This window comes from Anguilla rostrata, chromosome 4 (genome assembly GCF_018555375.3).
Source record: "Anguilla rostrata isolate EN2019 chromosome 4, ASM1855537v3, whole genome shotgun sequence".
Classification (NCBI taxonomy): Eukaryota; Metazoa; Chordata; class Actinopteri; order Anguilliformes; family Anguillidae; genus Anguilla; species Anguilla rostrata.
The window spans coordinates 48,207,681-48,224,414 of NC_057936.1; the positions used below are offsets into that span (position 1 = coordinate 48,207,681).

The following is a 16,734-nucleotide window of genomic DNA, read 5'->3' on the forward strand; positions in this document are numbered from 1 at the left end:
TATGGTCCTGAATTCTACGGTTTTCCAGGTTGGAAACCACAACAAATGACTTTTGGGAAACATTTGTTTTTGCGGAAATATCATGCTCAAAGACTGAATGATCAAAGTCCAAAGTTTATTTGTCATTTCACACTTTTATACTCATTGAGTACATTCCACTAGTTTACTTGATTTGATTTGGTTCTTTTTATTGGTTATTTTGTATGTTGCTGTTGTTGATGCTTAATCCTACTATTTCCACTTATGTTCTATGCATAAATGAGACAATTTATAAAAAAAGAATTTCTTTCTTGCATTTTTGTGAGACTATTTCTTCATGGGTTCAAAATAAGGCACGGAACATATACAGAGCTGCTAGATGAAAGGGAAGGAAAAACCTGAGACATTTAACCAATGAATATGTAATGTCATCTGAAAAGATAAAAGGGATCTGCAGTGAAAATGGAAGTTTCAGAAAGGTGCCCGGTGGCTCACCTTCATGTCACCAAAACAGAACCAGCAACATTTCCCGGGTATTATTGCTCTTATCCAGGCAAACACCAGCATAAATTATATCAGCTGTAGTAAGGGACAGTAGTGCTGTACCAAACAGATTCATTTGTTTGATGAAATTACATTTAGTAAAAAACATTGATCTGCCCAAGCAGAATGAACCGCCCCAAGCTATCTCCTCTTGGGAGGGGAGTGTGAGTTATGTTGGCAGCCCTATTACTGTGGGGGCAACACTGGAGAGATTAAGGCCCATTCTACATAAAACCTGGTAACAGACATTTTATTTGATGTGATGTCTTAAGAATATTAATTTTAGTTATGAACTTTCAATTTTCTTAGGTTAATTTTGATAAGAGAAATATTTGTTGTGACTCAAACTCTTTGAAGAAGTAATTTTCCTAATGCTGAGTCACACTTTGAATCAAACACACAAGCAAGTCAATAGATATCACTGCCACAAAACCCAACTTAACCTACCCCATTCAGTAGCTTTGCTTTGCTGTACAGTCAATCAATCAATTTCAATCAATTTTTATTTGTATAGCGCTTTTAGCAAAGGAGCTTTGTCACAAAGCAGCTTTACAGAGAACCGGCCCCCAAAGAGTAAGCCTAGGGCAACAGCGGCAAGGAAAAACTCCCTGACTGTTAGCAGGAAGAAACCTTGAGCAGTACAGTGGAATACATTTTTCAACAATGTTACCATCTTCAAACCACAGCTTTATAACTGTAAATATATTGTAAACAGATTCAAATCACACTTATACCTTTTTCCACAGGAAAACATTCCAGGGTCAAGTTTACAGCCCAAACAAAACAAGGCAAACACATTTTCATAACTTTGCACAGCGTGAAAAGGTTGTACCATATTCTTACAAAATGGCTGAAAAGCAGTGGCATGAAGCTGATAAACAATATAAAAAACATTGATACAACAGTCCCGTTCACCTCAATTTTCAATCTTGCGCTATTTTGCTGGAATGGTATGAAACATTGGTGCAACATTTGACGATATGGCACAGTGATGCAGTGGTCAGCACTGTCACCTCACAAGAAGATGGAGGGTCTGGGTTCAAGTCCCGGTCAGAGCAGTGTGGAGCTTGTATGTTCTTCCCATTTTCATGTGGGTTTCTTCCCACACCAAGACATGTATGTTTGGTTACCTATGGGCATTTAATTGCTGACAAAAATCTAAATAATCAAAAAGAAACAGAAGAGGTCAAAAAGAAATAAAATATTTTATACAGCAAAATGTCTGTTTCTTTATGCCAATCATTTAGTACCACTCTACATCTAAATCCTGAGAAGGATGGTGTTTGTTTCCACCACAATTGGAAGTGATACTACAATGCCGCATAATGAAAGCACAGCTCTTATTAGGGACCAACTGATATTTGACCTTAATTGACTTAAGTCGTTCTATTTATTTAAACATATTGTGTTTCTGTGAAGTAGTTTGGAGGGATATAAAAAAATTTAAAGGAATGAATGACATTTTGCTTCATAGCCACACGATTCTTACTTGTAATTTGCTTTAACCAGTTTTGTGATTTCAAATAACGTTATTTAAAAAAGTGGGATGGAAATATATTGTATGTTCTGATAAATATACAATGGAACACAGTTTTTTGTTTTGACTGCACCATATATTGTGGGTTTTGCATCGTTTAACATCTTTTACACAAATACACGCATAAGACATTTTAATATAGGAAATTAAACATTCATTTTAATGTCCCCAGAATTTGTGATGCTGCTTCCTCTGCCTCAGTGATAGCCAAATCACTGTAGTACAGAGGACAACAATATTTCCGCACACTGTTGATACTGAGACATTCCACTAGTGCTGTAAACAAAAGTACTACTAGAAGAATGTACTGAGTTATGAGTAATGAGTTATTCTATTGAGGAGTCATTTATTCATTGTATTTTCAGACCAAAAATCCCTGCAGTCCAAATAATACATTTCTTGACAATGTGATATAAAATCTGGAAGGCTGTGAGCACAAAACAGCTTGCTCATGAAGCCTCAGCGCATGAACACTGGCCTCTCCTTCGACGTGCAGCGTCTCAGTACACTCAGAAGGGTAGAGCTAACAAAAAGGGAAATTGGCCAGCATGAATACTGCATATGTCTGTGTTTTGGTAAATCATTCATCAGGATGCACTCAGGAAAGCAGTCCTCTCGGAGGCTTTGAGTGAGCCTCCCGGTCCCAGGCGGCCATCTTTGCTTTCTTCAGGCCTTTTCTGAAACTCGACTGGGCTGTAATTACAGCGGTCCAGGTGTGCGGAAGCAGATGCTGCCCCTTACCTGCTAAACGTAAGTTTTATCATGAAATAAATAGAAGAAAGAAACAAAAATTCCTTTTAAAACTTTTAGATTCTGAATACTTTTTTCTTACGAATTTGTTGATTTTTATATTTGACAGATGTCCTTATTCAATTATTCAAGATGACACAAGTCACTTTCTCTGGCTGCATCTTCATGACAGGAACATATAGTAATCAATACTAAACTTCACAATGCAAAAATTGATCATGGGGAATAACACTATTGAATTTCATCAGAAATGTATTTTCTTTGAGTCAGTAGACAGCTGAAATCTATACACAACTCATCAAATCAAATACATGATGGTTCAACACGCTAAGCAGCCATTGAAAAGGAAACAATACCTTATTTAGCAAAACTTAATGATAAATGTTGATTGAACCCAGATCTAAGAGTTAACCATGTTAGGGTCACTACAAGATTTAGTATTAACAAAAGGCAACTAAATGCAAAGAGGCAAGGATCAATATGAAATCTTCTTGTTCCTTAGAGATTAAACATTTCAAGATCCATAAAAAATGTCAACACAAATTATGTCACAGGACCAGTGTCCAGATGACTCTGATGCCAAAGAACCCATACCATACCAGCGGTCCTGTAGGGAAACAACTCCAGGACAGCACAAGCAAATTAAAACAGTTTTTGACAGAAAAACAACTGAGAATGCTCATACATTCTGGTGTTTAAATATTTGGGAAGTCCATATTATACAATTTATGAGCAAACTTGCATTTTCTGCAACAAAAGTCACACAAGATTTGTTTGGTGTTACATCCAGTTAAATGCAGCGTAGCCATTGATCTGAATATGTAAAGAATCAGTCTATGAGCCTCGGTGCTCTAGTCAGTGAACAGATGTTGTGTGATTCTCCTCCTGCTCTTTCAGTTGGTCAGACGTAAAAAAAAGTTAAACACCCTTGATTCAAATATTTTCTTCATGTGAAACACCCATTCGAAGGCTTGGGTTGAAGGCTTGAAACGTTTCAGAATCACTAGGATGAAGGATATTGAGCAGCCAACTTGTCACTCACTTTTTCTTCTTGCTACATTTGCTCTGACAGTCTTTTGTTTCACCCATAATTATATACCATGCACATACATCAGGATTTTGCCATTGCCACCCTTTACAGGAAGTGATGGAGAAGCCATTGGGTTTCCATTCTGTAGTTAATGTAGATAAGGCCGATTAGATTGTCATGTGGGATTTGGGTGATATACTGCCCTTCATATGCAAGAGATCCTGCAGTGAGCTTTGATGTTTGCCTTATCAATATCCCTTATTAGACCTTTGAGATGCAAGATAAAGATAAACCACTTTTTTGTCTGTACATCTGACAAGTGAGAAAGAATGACTGAGCCACGTGGCTGTAGTAAGAGCTTGAACAAAACATAAGCACTCAATTGTAAGATCACATCGTCTAAATAAAAGTTAATTATTCATAACAGCAATGCCATGAGATGTATTGATATTTTACTGTTATGAATAGACAGCTGTTGTATTTATGGTCTGTATGCTGTATAATTCCTTATTTTTGTATATAAATACAGGAGTAAATTCATCGGGGTGCTTTATTCACATTGTGATTTAGATTCCTGAATTAAAGAATATCCCAGACCCACATTTTCATTTCTACATTTACTTTAATAATTTAATAATATAGCATATGCACATCTTCATATATGCTGCAAAGTGTGAAACAACTAATATTACTGGACTTGTTTTTCTTTTGTTTCCAGGAAGAGTTGGGATTCCCCCTCTTTTCCAATGTGTCCCTCTGACTGAAAAGTCAACAGATGGCTGTGGTGCACTGTTGCTAGGCAACTGTTAATCAAATATAATCTCATCGACATGGTGTGGTGTAAAAGTGTTGAGTTAAGTGTTGAATTAAAATATGGAACAATTAACTTTAGAATTTTAACATGACATTTCATGTGCTTCATTTGGTTTGAAAAGTAGGTTATCTCTTGAGGTTTCTCATACTTAATGTTTTATAAAGTCACCATGGTGTTCTCTTTTACATACACACCATCCTTCCGGGAAAAAAACACTGTCCTCATTCCAGTGAACAAAATGTCTTTCATAAGTCAAACATTCTCCCAGTCAATGTTAGAAAATAGTTTGTGGTACACAAATATAAAGGCCTCAGATTGGTTCATTTCATTGGTTCACAGGATACGTTATTAGACCCACCAATTATTATTTGAAAATAAAACAATAAACTGTATCCAAATAATAAGTGCTATAAAATGCTGATGATGATGAGTAATGAGATTGCATCTTAGTGGTGTCATCTATCCTGTTGGACAGTATGGCCTATAAGGTTAAAAACAATTGAATATACTGGGAGAGTGGACAACTGGCAAATCCATCTTTGAAAAAAAGGGAGAGGATTGTTTAAAAATCTGACCCATTTCTCAATTTTAGGACACAATAAAACAGTAAAAATTGTGAGGAGTGGCATCCACTGCAACATCTATCTGATGTAGATATTTGATAGAAACGTGGGTTTTGATTAAATGTTTCCCATGTTCGTTAAAAATGAATTCAGTCAATTATTCAGACTACAATGTTGCATTGGTAGTCTTCAATTCTTCCTTCCTGGATTAACACCACATATAAGTTATTTCCAGCAAAGCGGAAATACATGTCACTCCCACTAAATAATACACTTGATTTAAAAAAAAAAAAAAAAATGTACATGATGTGTTAATCATTCTGTTATCACTGAGATGTTTTTATCTTTGATTGTTGACATCTTTGATAGCTGGCAAAAAAATTAACAAATAAAAAGATATCCATGTAGTTTGACCTGACCTGAACTGAGCTATGTTCCTTGAAACAGTAGCGCTGTAAAGTCAATAAATAAACAGGGTAAAACAAAGTGTCACCAGGTATGCCGATTCACAGTTAATCACAACAGTGTAGTTTTTCGAGATAATTAAAAAACGATCCGTCTGTATTAACCATATGAAACTATTCATGAGGAAAACGTACATTGCGACAGGAATTGACGGCAATAACGCCAGGACGTCACACAGTCAGCTGTAACAAATTTAGCAAGTGGAATGTGAGAAAGAGAGGGAGAAAAAATGGGCATCCTGTAAATTAATTGTTTATATTTAGCCAAGTCTTACACCATTTCACCAGAAAAGCAAACATAACGCAAGTGACAAAAATCATGAATTAAAGAAGACACATACTTGGATAGCATATTTGATGTGATGATCAAAGGTTTATTTTTCATGAAGAATGTGATATTCAAGCTGATATTCAAGCTCATGAGATCATTTGCATTTTAGAGCATTTGACAAAGAAACTGTATTTCACAAATTGCACTTTACAAAGAAATCACAATTTAGCAGTTTTATGAAAAACAAATCACACAGCACATGCAAGCAGAGCTTTTGAGAGAAATTGGCAACTTTATTTTCATCCCTCTTGTTTTGTTTCAAATACGTGGGCTTGTGTGGGCCTTGGTTTGAACAAACAATATGTTGCATTCACATAGAATAGGCCCCAGTAAGTAAACATTTCATTATCAATGACAATCAATACACATTTCAAAAAAAGTAGCATTCATTCATTATGTGGCATAATGATTCTTGGCATAATAAAAAGAATAAGTACAAAATAATATTCTGAATACAGAAGTCAGTATAGACATTAAAGGGGAAAACAAAAAACCAAAAGGGATTCCGGTGTTGTTGTTGAATTTTAATAGCCTAAATATCACACTGGACAGGAGATTTAACTCTTGATTAAACATATGAGCTATGTATGCAGTTTCTGATAAAACAAAACACATATAAAAACAAAGAAAGAAAATGAGCAACAACTAATGGTGCATTACTGAAAGTAATAGAATACTAGATATATGACCAAAGAATATGGACACCTCTTGGTCTGGGGCTGTTTTTCATGGTTTGGGCTTGGCCCCTTAGTTCCAGTGAAGGCAATTACATTCTAGGCAATACTGTGCTTCCAACTTTGTGGCAACCGTTTGGGGAAGGCCCTTTCCTGTTTCAGGAAGATGGTGCCCCTGGGAACACTGCGAGATCCATATAGAAATAGTTTTGTTGAGATTGGTGTGGAAGAATTTGACTGGCCTGCACAGAGTCCAAAACTCAACCCCATCCAACACCTTTTGGACCAATTGGAAGGCCAACCGTGAGCCAGGTCTAATCACCCAATCAGTGCCCAACCTCACTACTGCTCTTCTGGGTGAATGGAAGCAAATGTCTGCAGAAATGCATCGACATCTGCTATAAAGTCTTCCCAGAAGAGTGGAGGTTGTTATAGCAGCAAAGGGTGGACCAACTCCATATTGATGCACACAATTTTGGATGAGATGTTGGATGTCAGGCATAGTGTAGGACAGACACAGACAAAAACTATGACGTTCAAACAAAGGAACAGGACCCCGGTGCACGGATAAACAGTGAGGCAGTGGTAAGTAAAAAAGTTTGTTACTTCAATCATTTAAACAAACCAAAAAATACAGCAACACAAAACAACAAACGAAGCAACACAAAAAGGATGGCACTCAAAACTAGCCACGGGGTGACTAGCAGCTAGGACTGACATGCAGAGAGCACGAAGACCAAGCAATAAAACAGGAGAAACAGGGAACTTAAATACACCTGCCAATAGATGAGCATGATTAATCAATTAACTCAATGATTAAATCAATTAAACTAAAATGGGGACTAGGGCAGGTAAGTAGGCGGCCTCTGGTGATCAGTAACCAAAACTGTGACAGAAACTCAAGCCTTTAAAATATATTGCCAGAGTTTTGCTGGTGTGTAACATGCTTGCATTTATCTGTCTTGCTGAGGTTTTTTTTTTTTTTTTACAGAGGGCTTGATTCAGTTGAATGCACTTAGTCTGTTTAAGGGCATATGCAATTCAGTCAAACCCTTTGGATTGATTTGGCACCATATTTCAATAAAGTATACATTTGGGAATAGTCCACATTGAGATATGGCAACCACAAATAAGAGACTGATACCAAAAACAATGAGTTTTCATTGAATGATTGACACTGCTGGCTGAGATTAATTGGTCAAACCACTTCACACACCTTTCCACACTAAATGATTTGCCTGAGTCACACTTTTTCAAGCAAGTTAAATTCAGTTCTTTGTTCTCCATTCTACATTCTCTAATCAAAGAAGTCATTTAAAAACTTTCTACGGCTTGCAAAACGTGTTTAGCATTTATACCAAAGTGCAATTCTCCTGATTATTTGTGTGATAAATGTACTTAATCTGCTTAAAATAACTCATCCTCTTCTTTGCATCTGTTCTGGACTTTTTTTAAGTTTAGCTTACTAAGTATGGGACTATCAAACTATCTCTCTGTTTTTCTACACAACGACAAGCACGCGGCTGGCTGCAGTTCTAATGGGATTACATTAGCAGTTCCCGACTGATGGATTGCTACAAATCTTTATTCACCTTGCTGTCACTATGATGGACAAGCCATTTTTTTTTTCTTTTTGAAGGAGAGGGAGGCGGGCAGAAAATGCATATCACTTTCTGGGGTCTGTGAATGTTGTTAACCATGTCTGGCACTGTTGCACATCTAGATGCAATGAATGTACATCTCTCTGGAAGTGTCAGAGAAATTAATGCGATGTGCATGATATTACATGCTACCAAGACACACCCCTGTATGTTGACTGCTATTAGAATATTCATAGAAATGATCACACCCCATGGTCCTACCATAGACCTTCTCCAAAATCTTATCAAAAATAAATTTTAACAATATTGTGAGGTCTTTATTCCCCTGAGAGTTTGTTATTCTCATAAAATCAGATGAAAATGTAAAATTTCTATCCTCCATTGGATACATGGTATATTATGCTATGAACTTGTTTTGTGCATTTTTGACATCCTTGATAATTGTTACTTTATCTATGATATTGTAGAGAAGCAGAGTGGTAATTTAGTGCTCCTTACATATTCCATATTTGTTAAATATTTCCTATTAATTGTTCAGAATGTAGTCTCCCTCCTGGAAGCATATACTGTCCCCTTTTTATATAAATATTTTTTTAAATATATTTAACTTGCACCTGTGGTCAGGAACAAAATATTAACAGGCTGGGAACATTGTCCATTTCCGTGTCGTGGGGTTTGCGTCTCTGAAGATCAGCTGCTGGAGCTGCTCTTCATTTCACAGAATTTAAACCTGCCAGTATGCGTCTGATGGTGTGGGATGGCTTCGCATTCCTGTCCTGATTGAAGGCATGGCTCTGTGACTCTTCTCCAGATGGACAAGATGGCGGAGCGCACGAGCTCCACGCGTGTGCGCAGCGCTGACGCCCTGAAGTGTCACGCGTGCGAGTGGCACGTGGCGGGTCTTCAGAGAGGCGTGCCCGGATTCGGTCACGGTGAAACGACCCCCCCTCCAAATGACACCGCAGGAGGAGAGGGCAGATAAAAAAGTAAACACTGAATAAAACCTGAAAGGTAATATATCTATGATTCTCACAAGCGCCGTCTACACTGGCTTCCCTAATAAAAAAGCAATCTAATAAGTCCCCAATAAGAGCAGCCCAGGCAGAGGTGGATGCTGCAGGCATTTTGAATACCCCAGCCCGAACAAAATGAAGTCAATGCACTGTGCTCAGACTGGCCCTGGTGCAACGTACCTTGATTAAACTCTTTATACCTGGCAGTTTAACTGCAGGGTGAACGACCGAGTCATCTCCCCAGCCAGCTGGCCTTGCTTAAAATACCTTCCACACTCTTCCAGTCCTTTTTTGTATATTCTCTTTCCAACCCATTGCTTATTTGCTTACCAGATTATAGTGATTACTGGTATTGCTGATTTATCTGGCAGTCATATCCAAACCAATGAAGCTATAAGGGTAGGATACATTCAATTTTGGGTTCAAAATGAGGAATTCTGCATTTCAATCACACTTAACCAAACCATCAATCTGCCAACGAATATGGAAGTTAATGGTTTTTTTGTAGATTTAATTAAAGTTCACAGTCATTATAAAATAAATAAGACAACCGGATTGCTGGAGGATAAGTTCCCTTTTTAGCACCCACCAATATAAACATATGCTACCATGATAAATAGGATCCAACAAAGCAAAAGTCTGATTGCAGTGGGAGGAAAAAAAGTGCTATTGCTGTTTCTGTGAAAAAAAAAGCAGAATCTGCATGTCACACCTTCACATATAAAAATATATAAGGTCCAGAGGGCACGGATGCTGTGTTTTTCCCGCAAAACTAATGAATGAACAGGATGCCTGCATTTGATTCGCATTCATTTTCGCGTGAAACAACTTTGTTGGATGTTTTTTCCTCGGCGAGGCGGAGGGGTCAGCTGCGGACCGGCGGAGCTCCGCGGAGGGGCCCAGAGCCCAGAGCCCAGCGGGGGGCCGGCTTTAATGAGGATCTGCCTGGCAGCGGAGGGAGGATGATGAACGAGGGGATGCGGCGTCCGCGCGGCGCGACCCTGTCGGGGGAGTGGGCGTGCTGAGGCCCCGTCTCTGATTAGCCGCTCCGGCGCGGGTGGCGGAAAAAAGCGCGGCCCACGCCGCGGGTCCGGCGCAGAATCCCGCGCCCCCGTCTTCCCCCGGCTTCTGCCGCGCAAATAGGCACCGGCTCGTCGCTTTCACAAGCTCAGATCAATTAAAGGGCTTAATAATTCAGAGGAAGATGGCAAAATGGGGGGGGGGGATAAATCACAAACAGCCTCAGAATAACTGGGGACACATAAGCGTTTGCCTGGACCACATTAAATCCTGCTTCCCTCCCCCGTGCATTTGATCGAAGTCCCTCATGCTGTGAATTCCAGAGTATCCCAGTGCATCCCATGATCCTTGAGAGCTTTTCCGGGAACTCGGAATCCTTATGCGCATCTTAACTACTGACTGCTCTCCCATTACTAATTGCAAAACGCTCACTGATAAACGTATACACACACGGGTGGATCTGCTGGTTTGTGGTTTTCTATGGTGTGTGTGCTGACAGGCAGCATATGTGTTTACGCTTACAGCCCTTCCCTTGACGTCTTCACACCTCTACATTCACAGTGATGCAAGTGCGTGCAGAACCACCAACAGGCTCCCTCACTGGGAATTAGCACAATGAGCTGAGGAATGAACCCTCGTCAGTTAAGCACCATTCAAAATTAACTTTGAAAGAAGGAGAAACAACGGAAAAGTGGTTGGGGCTGGGGGCAGTGTAGAAGAGTGGATAACAGGATAACACATAAACTCCTTAAGCATGCTAAAACTAGGATGAAGATATCCAATGAAAGATTCATGCGTAAATCTCTCTGTATTAATATTTGAGTAGGGGAAGTCTGTTTAATATATGATTAGGCATTTGGAAAACTTCCTGTACATGCACTGTCTCCTAAAAAAATGAGAAGTAAGCAAATGTGATTTTTATTTTTTATTTTTTCTGGATTAACATCCAGGATTTTCATAATTCATTTCATAATACATTTAAAAACTGTTTCGAAGCATCTATAGCCATTTGCCATTGGGTGGATGATAGCAGACACACATGTCACTTGGTGTGTCCTTGACTCTCACCCAGGCATGACTGTGATGTCTTCTGCAATGTCTTTCCATCTGTCATTGGCCTGAGCAATGATGAACCCCACAGTCATGCAGAAGATTGACAGAGGCAGTTCCAAATTCTTCCAGGTTTAGTAACTGCAGACAGAATTAGACACGCCGCATGCTGCAGGGGAACTGACTGCACTGGAATAGAAAATGATAAATGTAAAAAAAAATAAAAAATGTTGTTTTGGTTATGTCTACATGAGAATGTGATGAATCCAGTAGAGCATTCTTGGCAATCTCATCTTAAATTAGAATCAAAATAATGAAAATATCAGGGTGATTTAAAAAAAAAAAAAAACTGTCACCTTATCTGCCCCTCTTTGCTATGTATAAAACATCTATAAGCATGTAATATGTAGCATGTATGAAGACCATCTTAGTTTGCTAAGCATTTCCTGTTAGCCGGGCTCCTATTCGGTGCTAGGAGTCACATTGAACAAAGAATTTCGCCACTAAGTTGCTGATGCTTCCATCTCTCAAAATACGCCCTTGGTTTCCCACTGCGGCTCACATCAAATTCAGGACCTCTGCGCCATCCCATCGGACTGTCAAGGATATGGATCCTTCCTACATTCCATCCATCATCAGACCTAACACCCCGGTACAAACTCTCTGCCAGGTGACCAGCTCGTCTGTTCCTCCCTTCAGTGACTGTATGTCACAAGCCTCCATGTCGCCTTTTGTCTTCATTGACTCCCCATGTTGGCATGAACTGCCTGTAATAACCTCTGCAGAACTACAGAATTGCTCACTACCAACCAAAATGGAACAAAAAGACCCCAGCTCAGCCTTTACTTATTTCAATGAACTCTGACTTGTCCTCAGCCTAGGAGGTAGAATCAGATCACAGATTTTCATTGTTTTTTTTTTGCAGCTCTTAATCAAGACAAATCATACTCAATCAGATCAGATTTTTTTTTTTCTTGCTTTGTATTTGGTAGATACCTATCAAGGTTCAGAATGTGACAAAAAGGATATTCAGGTTTTTTCACAATGGAGAAGATTTGGTATCAGGTCCTCTGGTGTACTTGTTAACTGGAAAGCTAGTAAGCTTTTTTAATTGACTGGCAGGCTAAAGACACAGCATAAAATTCAGTTTTCAACCTTTTTGTCCAAACATATTGCCAAATGTTTTTCGATAATGAACAAAATAAAAAGTTACAACACGCAGTTCATCTCTTGGTCTTGGCACTTTTCTAGCTCAGAGCTACACAATGATAATATAAAATATTAAAATATTCAGATCAAATATTCCCCAGTGCTGAACCTAAAAGCATGATTATCACACTTTTTTTATGTGCCAAATGTAAATATGTGATTAATACCTTGTTTACATATGCAGCTGCAATCTGTGGAGAAGAGATGAAAGCAGTATTTTCAGGACTGTCAGAGAGCTTGTATTTCATTGAGACCAACCCCTTAATTGTACTTTTAATTAAAGCTGTGAAGTTGTTTTGGAAAGAATAATTGCCGATTATTTTACAGATAATTTAATGAGCAAGTAAAGCTGTGTTTATACTCTTTCCTCCACTCTTTCATAATGACTTTCTGATTCCAGAGGGATCTGATACTTCAGTAGTTAAACACAATACCAGAAGCCACAATTGAACAAGCCAAAACTAAGAACTGAAATATTCCTTAGAACTGAACTTTTTGCAGCAACAAGTGATACCATTCAAAGTGCACTCAAGGTGCACAAAGTGCAACACATGACACCATTCAAAGTGCACAAAACAGAAAACACATTTACTGAAAGCATTGCTTCACCTGCCCATTTCTTAACATCACAAGATATTCATATGAAGTTTCCTCCAAGAAGACATCAATAAAACATAAAATGCTTTGCCTTTTCACTTCTTGATTAATTTCAAAGATGAGAGCCTTCTATCATCATAATGTTTTTTTTTTTCTCCATACAAATCTATCAAACTGACATACGTGTGAAAGACAGTGGAGAGAGTGCATGTATACAGTGTAGAGGGTTAATGTTAATATCTTGCTGTTTCTGTTTGGGCTCAGAGTGCTGCTGAGAAAGGCACAGTGTGGGTGGTGTGGCACAGGGTGTCAATGCAGGAGAGGCATGACAGGCTGAGGGAAGCACAACAGGGCGCCTCTTAACACAAACAGGAACGCCAGCCCTCATGTATATGCATCGGGGGTACCTCAGCGCGAGAGGTGTGGTGAGATTTAACGAATGCATTCGCGCAGGATTTCTCATGTGTTGTGAATAAATCTACGTTAAAAATAAATCTTTTAAGTACAAAGAGAGTGTATTCCCTAATCTTGCAGCAGAGGCAACTCAGTCATATTTAGCATATTCTTTGATCTGAAGGGTGAACTGAATGTTCAGGAGAACTGTGGATGCTCTATTCTGTTCGTTACAGATTTTTAGTCATCTGGCCTCAGCATGCAGAAATAACAACAGCTGATGGATGAGTGTGTGTATAATTCCTGGCACCCAACAAAACCTAATTAGTCCTTAATTTAGCCACTTGTTTAAAAGAGACTTGGTTTTACTCTAAGCAGTACTGTGCTTTATTAATAAAGTTTAAAAAAAAAAAATATTTACAGGTTTATAAATCTCCAAATAGATAAGTAAATACATAAATAAAAATAAGAAACCACCTATTCAATACTGTGGAGGTGCATTCCCATCCATCCAGGACAATAATTTATTTCCCTTTTCTTGTGCTTCACGACCCTTTTAATTATTTCATTCACGAGCATCAAAGACCACACTTGACATTACATAAATCTGATTCTAAATTGGCTTGTGACTGACTCACGCAAAGGATCAATGGATTCATTTACACTGCCCCACTCTTCCGTGACTAAGGACGTGTCTGCACATGCAAAGTCCAGGATTATGAAATTTGAAACAGAACGTCTGGACTGACGGTTCTGGAAAGCCTGGCTAAAGGGTGAGAGTGACAAATGAAGAATCACATGCAGGAATCCAAGCTTCCCTCTGCGCTCCTGGATGCGCTTAATCTCACAGTACAAACAAAAGAGAAGAGGTTAATCCCTGTACTGTCCGAAGCTACTGACGTCAAACGGTGGTCAGTCACTCTGTGCTCCAATGTGCATTCAACTTAACGTGTGTGCTCGTGTGTGTGTGTCTGTGCACACTTCCCTGCGCATGTATGCGTGAATATTAACGTGTGTGTATGCGTGTATGTGTGTCGGCACACACGCGCATCTCTGTACGTATGTGTGACTATTAATGTTTGTATATGATTGTGTGTGCGTGTGTGTGTATATGTGTGTATGTGTGTGTGTGTGCTTATCCAGACAGTGAAATGCCACAGAGATCCTGGAGCAATAAAGCTATGCCTATGCCCAATTTATAACATCAGTCAAGTTAAGAGTGGTGGTGTAAGGTGACACGGTTTAATGCTTCAGGTATTCTCATTTTTTCTCCTTGTATTCACATACAGTTTATCTATGTGGTCTATCCCAGGGAAACCCAAATCCGGCCCTCGAGGCCAGTAGTACTGCTGGTTTTCATTCTTCTCCTCTAATCAGGACTGATATAAAGCTGAGATACTCGATTGGTTAAATCTCTGGCCAATCAGTCGCATTAATCTATTAATTATCTATTAAGAAGAAAAGAAAACCAGCAGTACTACTGGCTAGATTTGAGTATCCCTGGTCTATCCATTTGTGCTTCATTTGATTAAGGAGACACAAGTCTACATGGCAAACTGTTATAACAGTATGAACAATATAAATAATCACTGAAATAAGGCCCACTCCCCCTGGGGTGGGGTGGAGGTGCTGGGGTGGGATAGGGGTCCTGGGGTGGAGAGGTGGCTTTGGGGTGGGGAGATGGTGCTGGGGTGGGGTGGTAGTGCAGGGGTGGGGCGAAGGTGCTGGGGTGGGATGGGGGTCCTGGGGCGAGGTGGTGGTGCTGGGGTGGGCTGGTGGTGCTGGGGTGGGGCGGAGGAGCTGGAGTGGGACGGGGGTCCTGGGGTGGGCTGGTGGTGCTGGGGTGGGAATGGCAGTCCTGGGGTGAGGTGGTGGTGCTGGGGTGGGGTGGAGGTCCTGGGGTAGGGCAGATGTGGCGGGGTGGGATGGGGTTCCTGGGGTGGGATGGTGGTTCTGGGGTGGGGCGGAGGTGCTGGGGTGGTCTGGTGGTGCTGGGGTCGAGCAGAGGAGCTGGGGTGAGACAGAAGTCCTGGGGTGGGCTGCTGGTGCTGGAGTGATAGACAGCCAGGGGACCCACAGCAGCCCAGTAAGCACGCATACGTTGATGTAATCAAATTCATCAGGATGACATTTTGAGTATTTTGAGCACTTGTACTCTGGCCTTATGTCCCCACTATGTCACCGTTCGAATGCTTACTGTTTAAAGCATTTGCTTGCTGGCTTCACGTCCCTGGGACATCGCTGTTCGATGTTGTGAACAGTGACAAAGCGGGGATGTAGGGCCAGTGAGAAAACGCTCAAAATAGGATGTCGTCCCTCATGCTGACGTCACGGCAACGTATGTGTGCTTATTGGGAGATTAGTGGCTCTGGATGAGCGGGCAAGAAAGAAATAAAATGGAGCTGTGGGTAAACAACAAAGATACGGAAAGACTTGTGTTCAACAAAAACCACTGGCAGGAGTTTCTTAACTAACTAGCATCATTACATTACAGGCATTTAGCAGACACTCTTATCCAGAGCGACTTACACAACTTTTACATAGCATTTACATTGTATCCATTTATACAGCTGGCTATATACTGAAGCAATTCCGGTTAAGTACCTTGCTCAAGGGTACAACGGCACCCGGGAATCGAACCTGCGACCTTTCGGTTACAAGCCCAGTTCCTTACCCACTGTGCTACACTCTGTCCATCATAGCATAACTGCTAGCTCAGTGACCTATACGCTGCACAGATCTGATTGACCTTTCTAAAAAAAAAATGACAATTTCAAAATCTGGCGCCCATTTTAAGTCTGTTATCACAGGCATACTCAGCAAGCTGTACGCATTACGTTTTGTGGTGATTTGAGACAATCTGCAGTGCGCAGGTTGCACAGGACAACAGCTTCACAAAGACGCACGATGGGCGGCTTTGCCGTTGTTTTCCTCCCATGTTAATCAGCCGTTATGATGCTTTTTTAAAATTCATTTATTTTTATTCATGAATCTGGTCTCTGAAGAGTACTATTTTTAACTGCTGCTTAGGCACGAGCTTGTCTTTGAACAGGGAGTTCTAAGAGAGGGGACGTGATGAAGATGTACAGTGATCCTTACACCAAAGCATTTAAGCTTGAAAAGAAAGGATTGCAGCAATTATAAACACCACAGGGTTGACTTCTGT

At 40.0% G+C, this 16,734-nt stretch overlaps 1 protein-coding gene across 1 annotated transcript; it reads right to left on the reverse strand.

Annotated features, from left to right (window-relative positions):
- Positions 1 to 10,229: 10,229 nt before the first annotated feature.
- Positions 10,230 to 15,666, reverse strand: LOC135254147 (uncharacterized). The gene is made up of 2 exons (XM_064334125.1): positions 15,174 to 15,666; positions 10,230 to 10,456 (listed from the first exon to the last, which is right to left on the reverse strand). Exons 1-2 carry the CDS (start codon positions 15,664 to 15,666, stop codon positions 10,230 to 10,232), a joined length of 720 nt encoding a protein of 239 aa, XP_064190195.1.
- Positions 15,667 to 16,734: the final 1,068 nt, after the last annotated feature.

Coding starts and splice junctions, on each gene's coding strand:
- LOC135254147 (XM_064334125.1), bottom strand. CDS start 15,666: ATGCGTGCTTACTGGGCTGCTGTGGGTCCCCTGGCTGTCTATCACTCC. Junction 10,457..15,173: donor TCCACCCCACCCCAGGGGGA/GTGGGCCTTATT, acceptor AGCTTGTGAAAG/CGACGAGCCGGTGCCTATTT.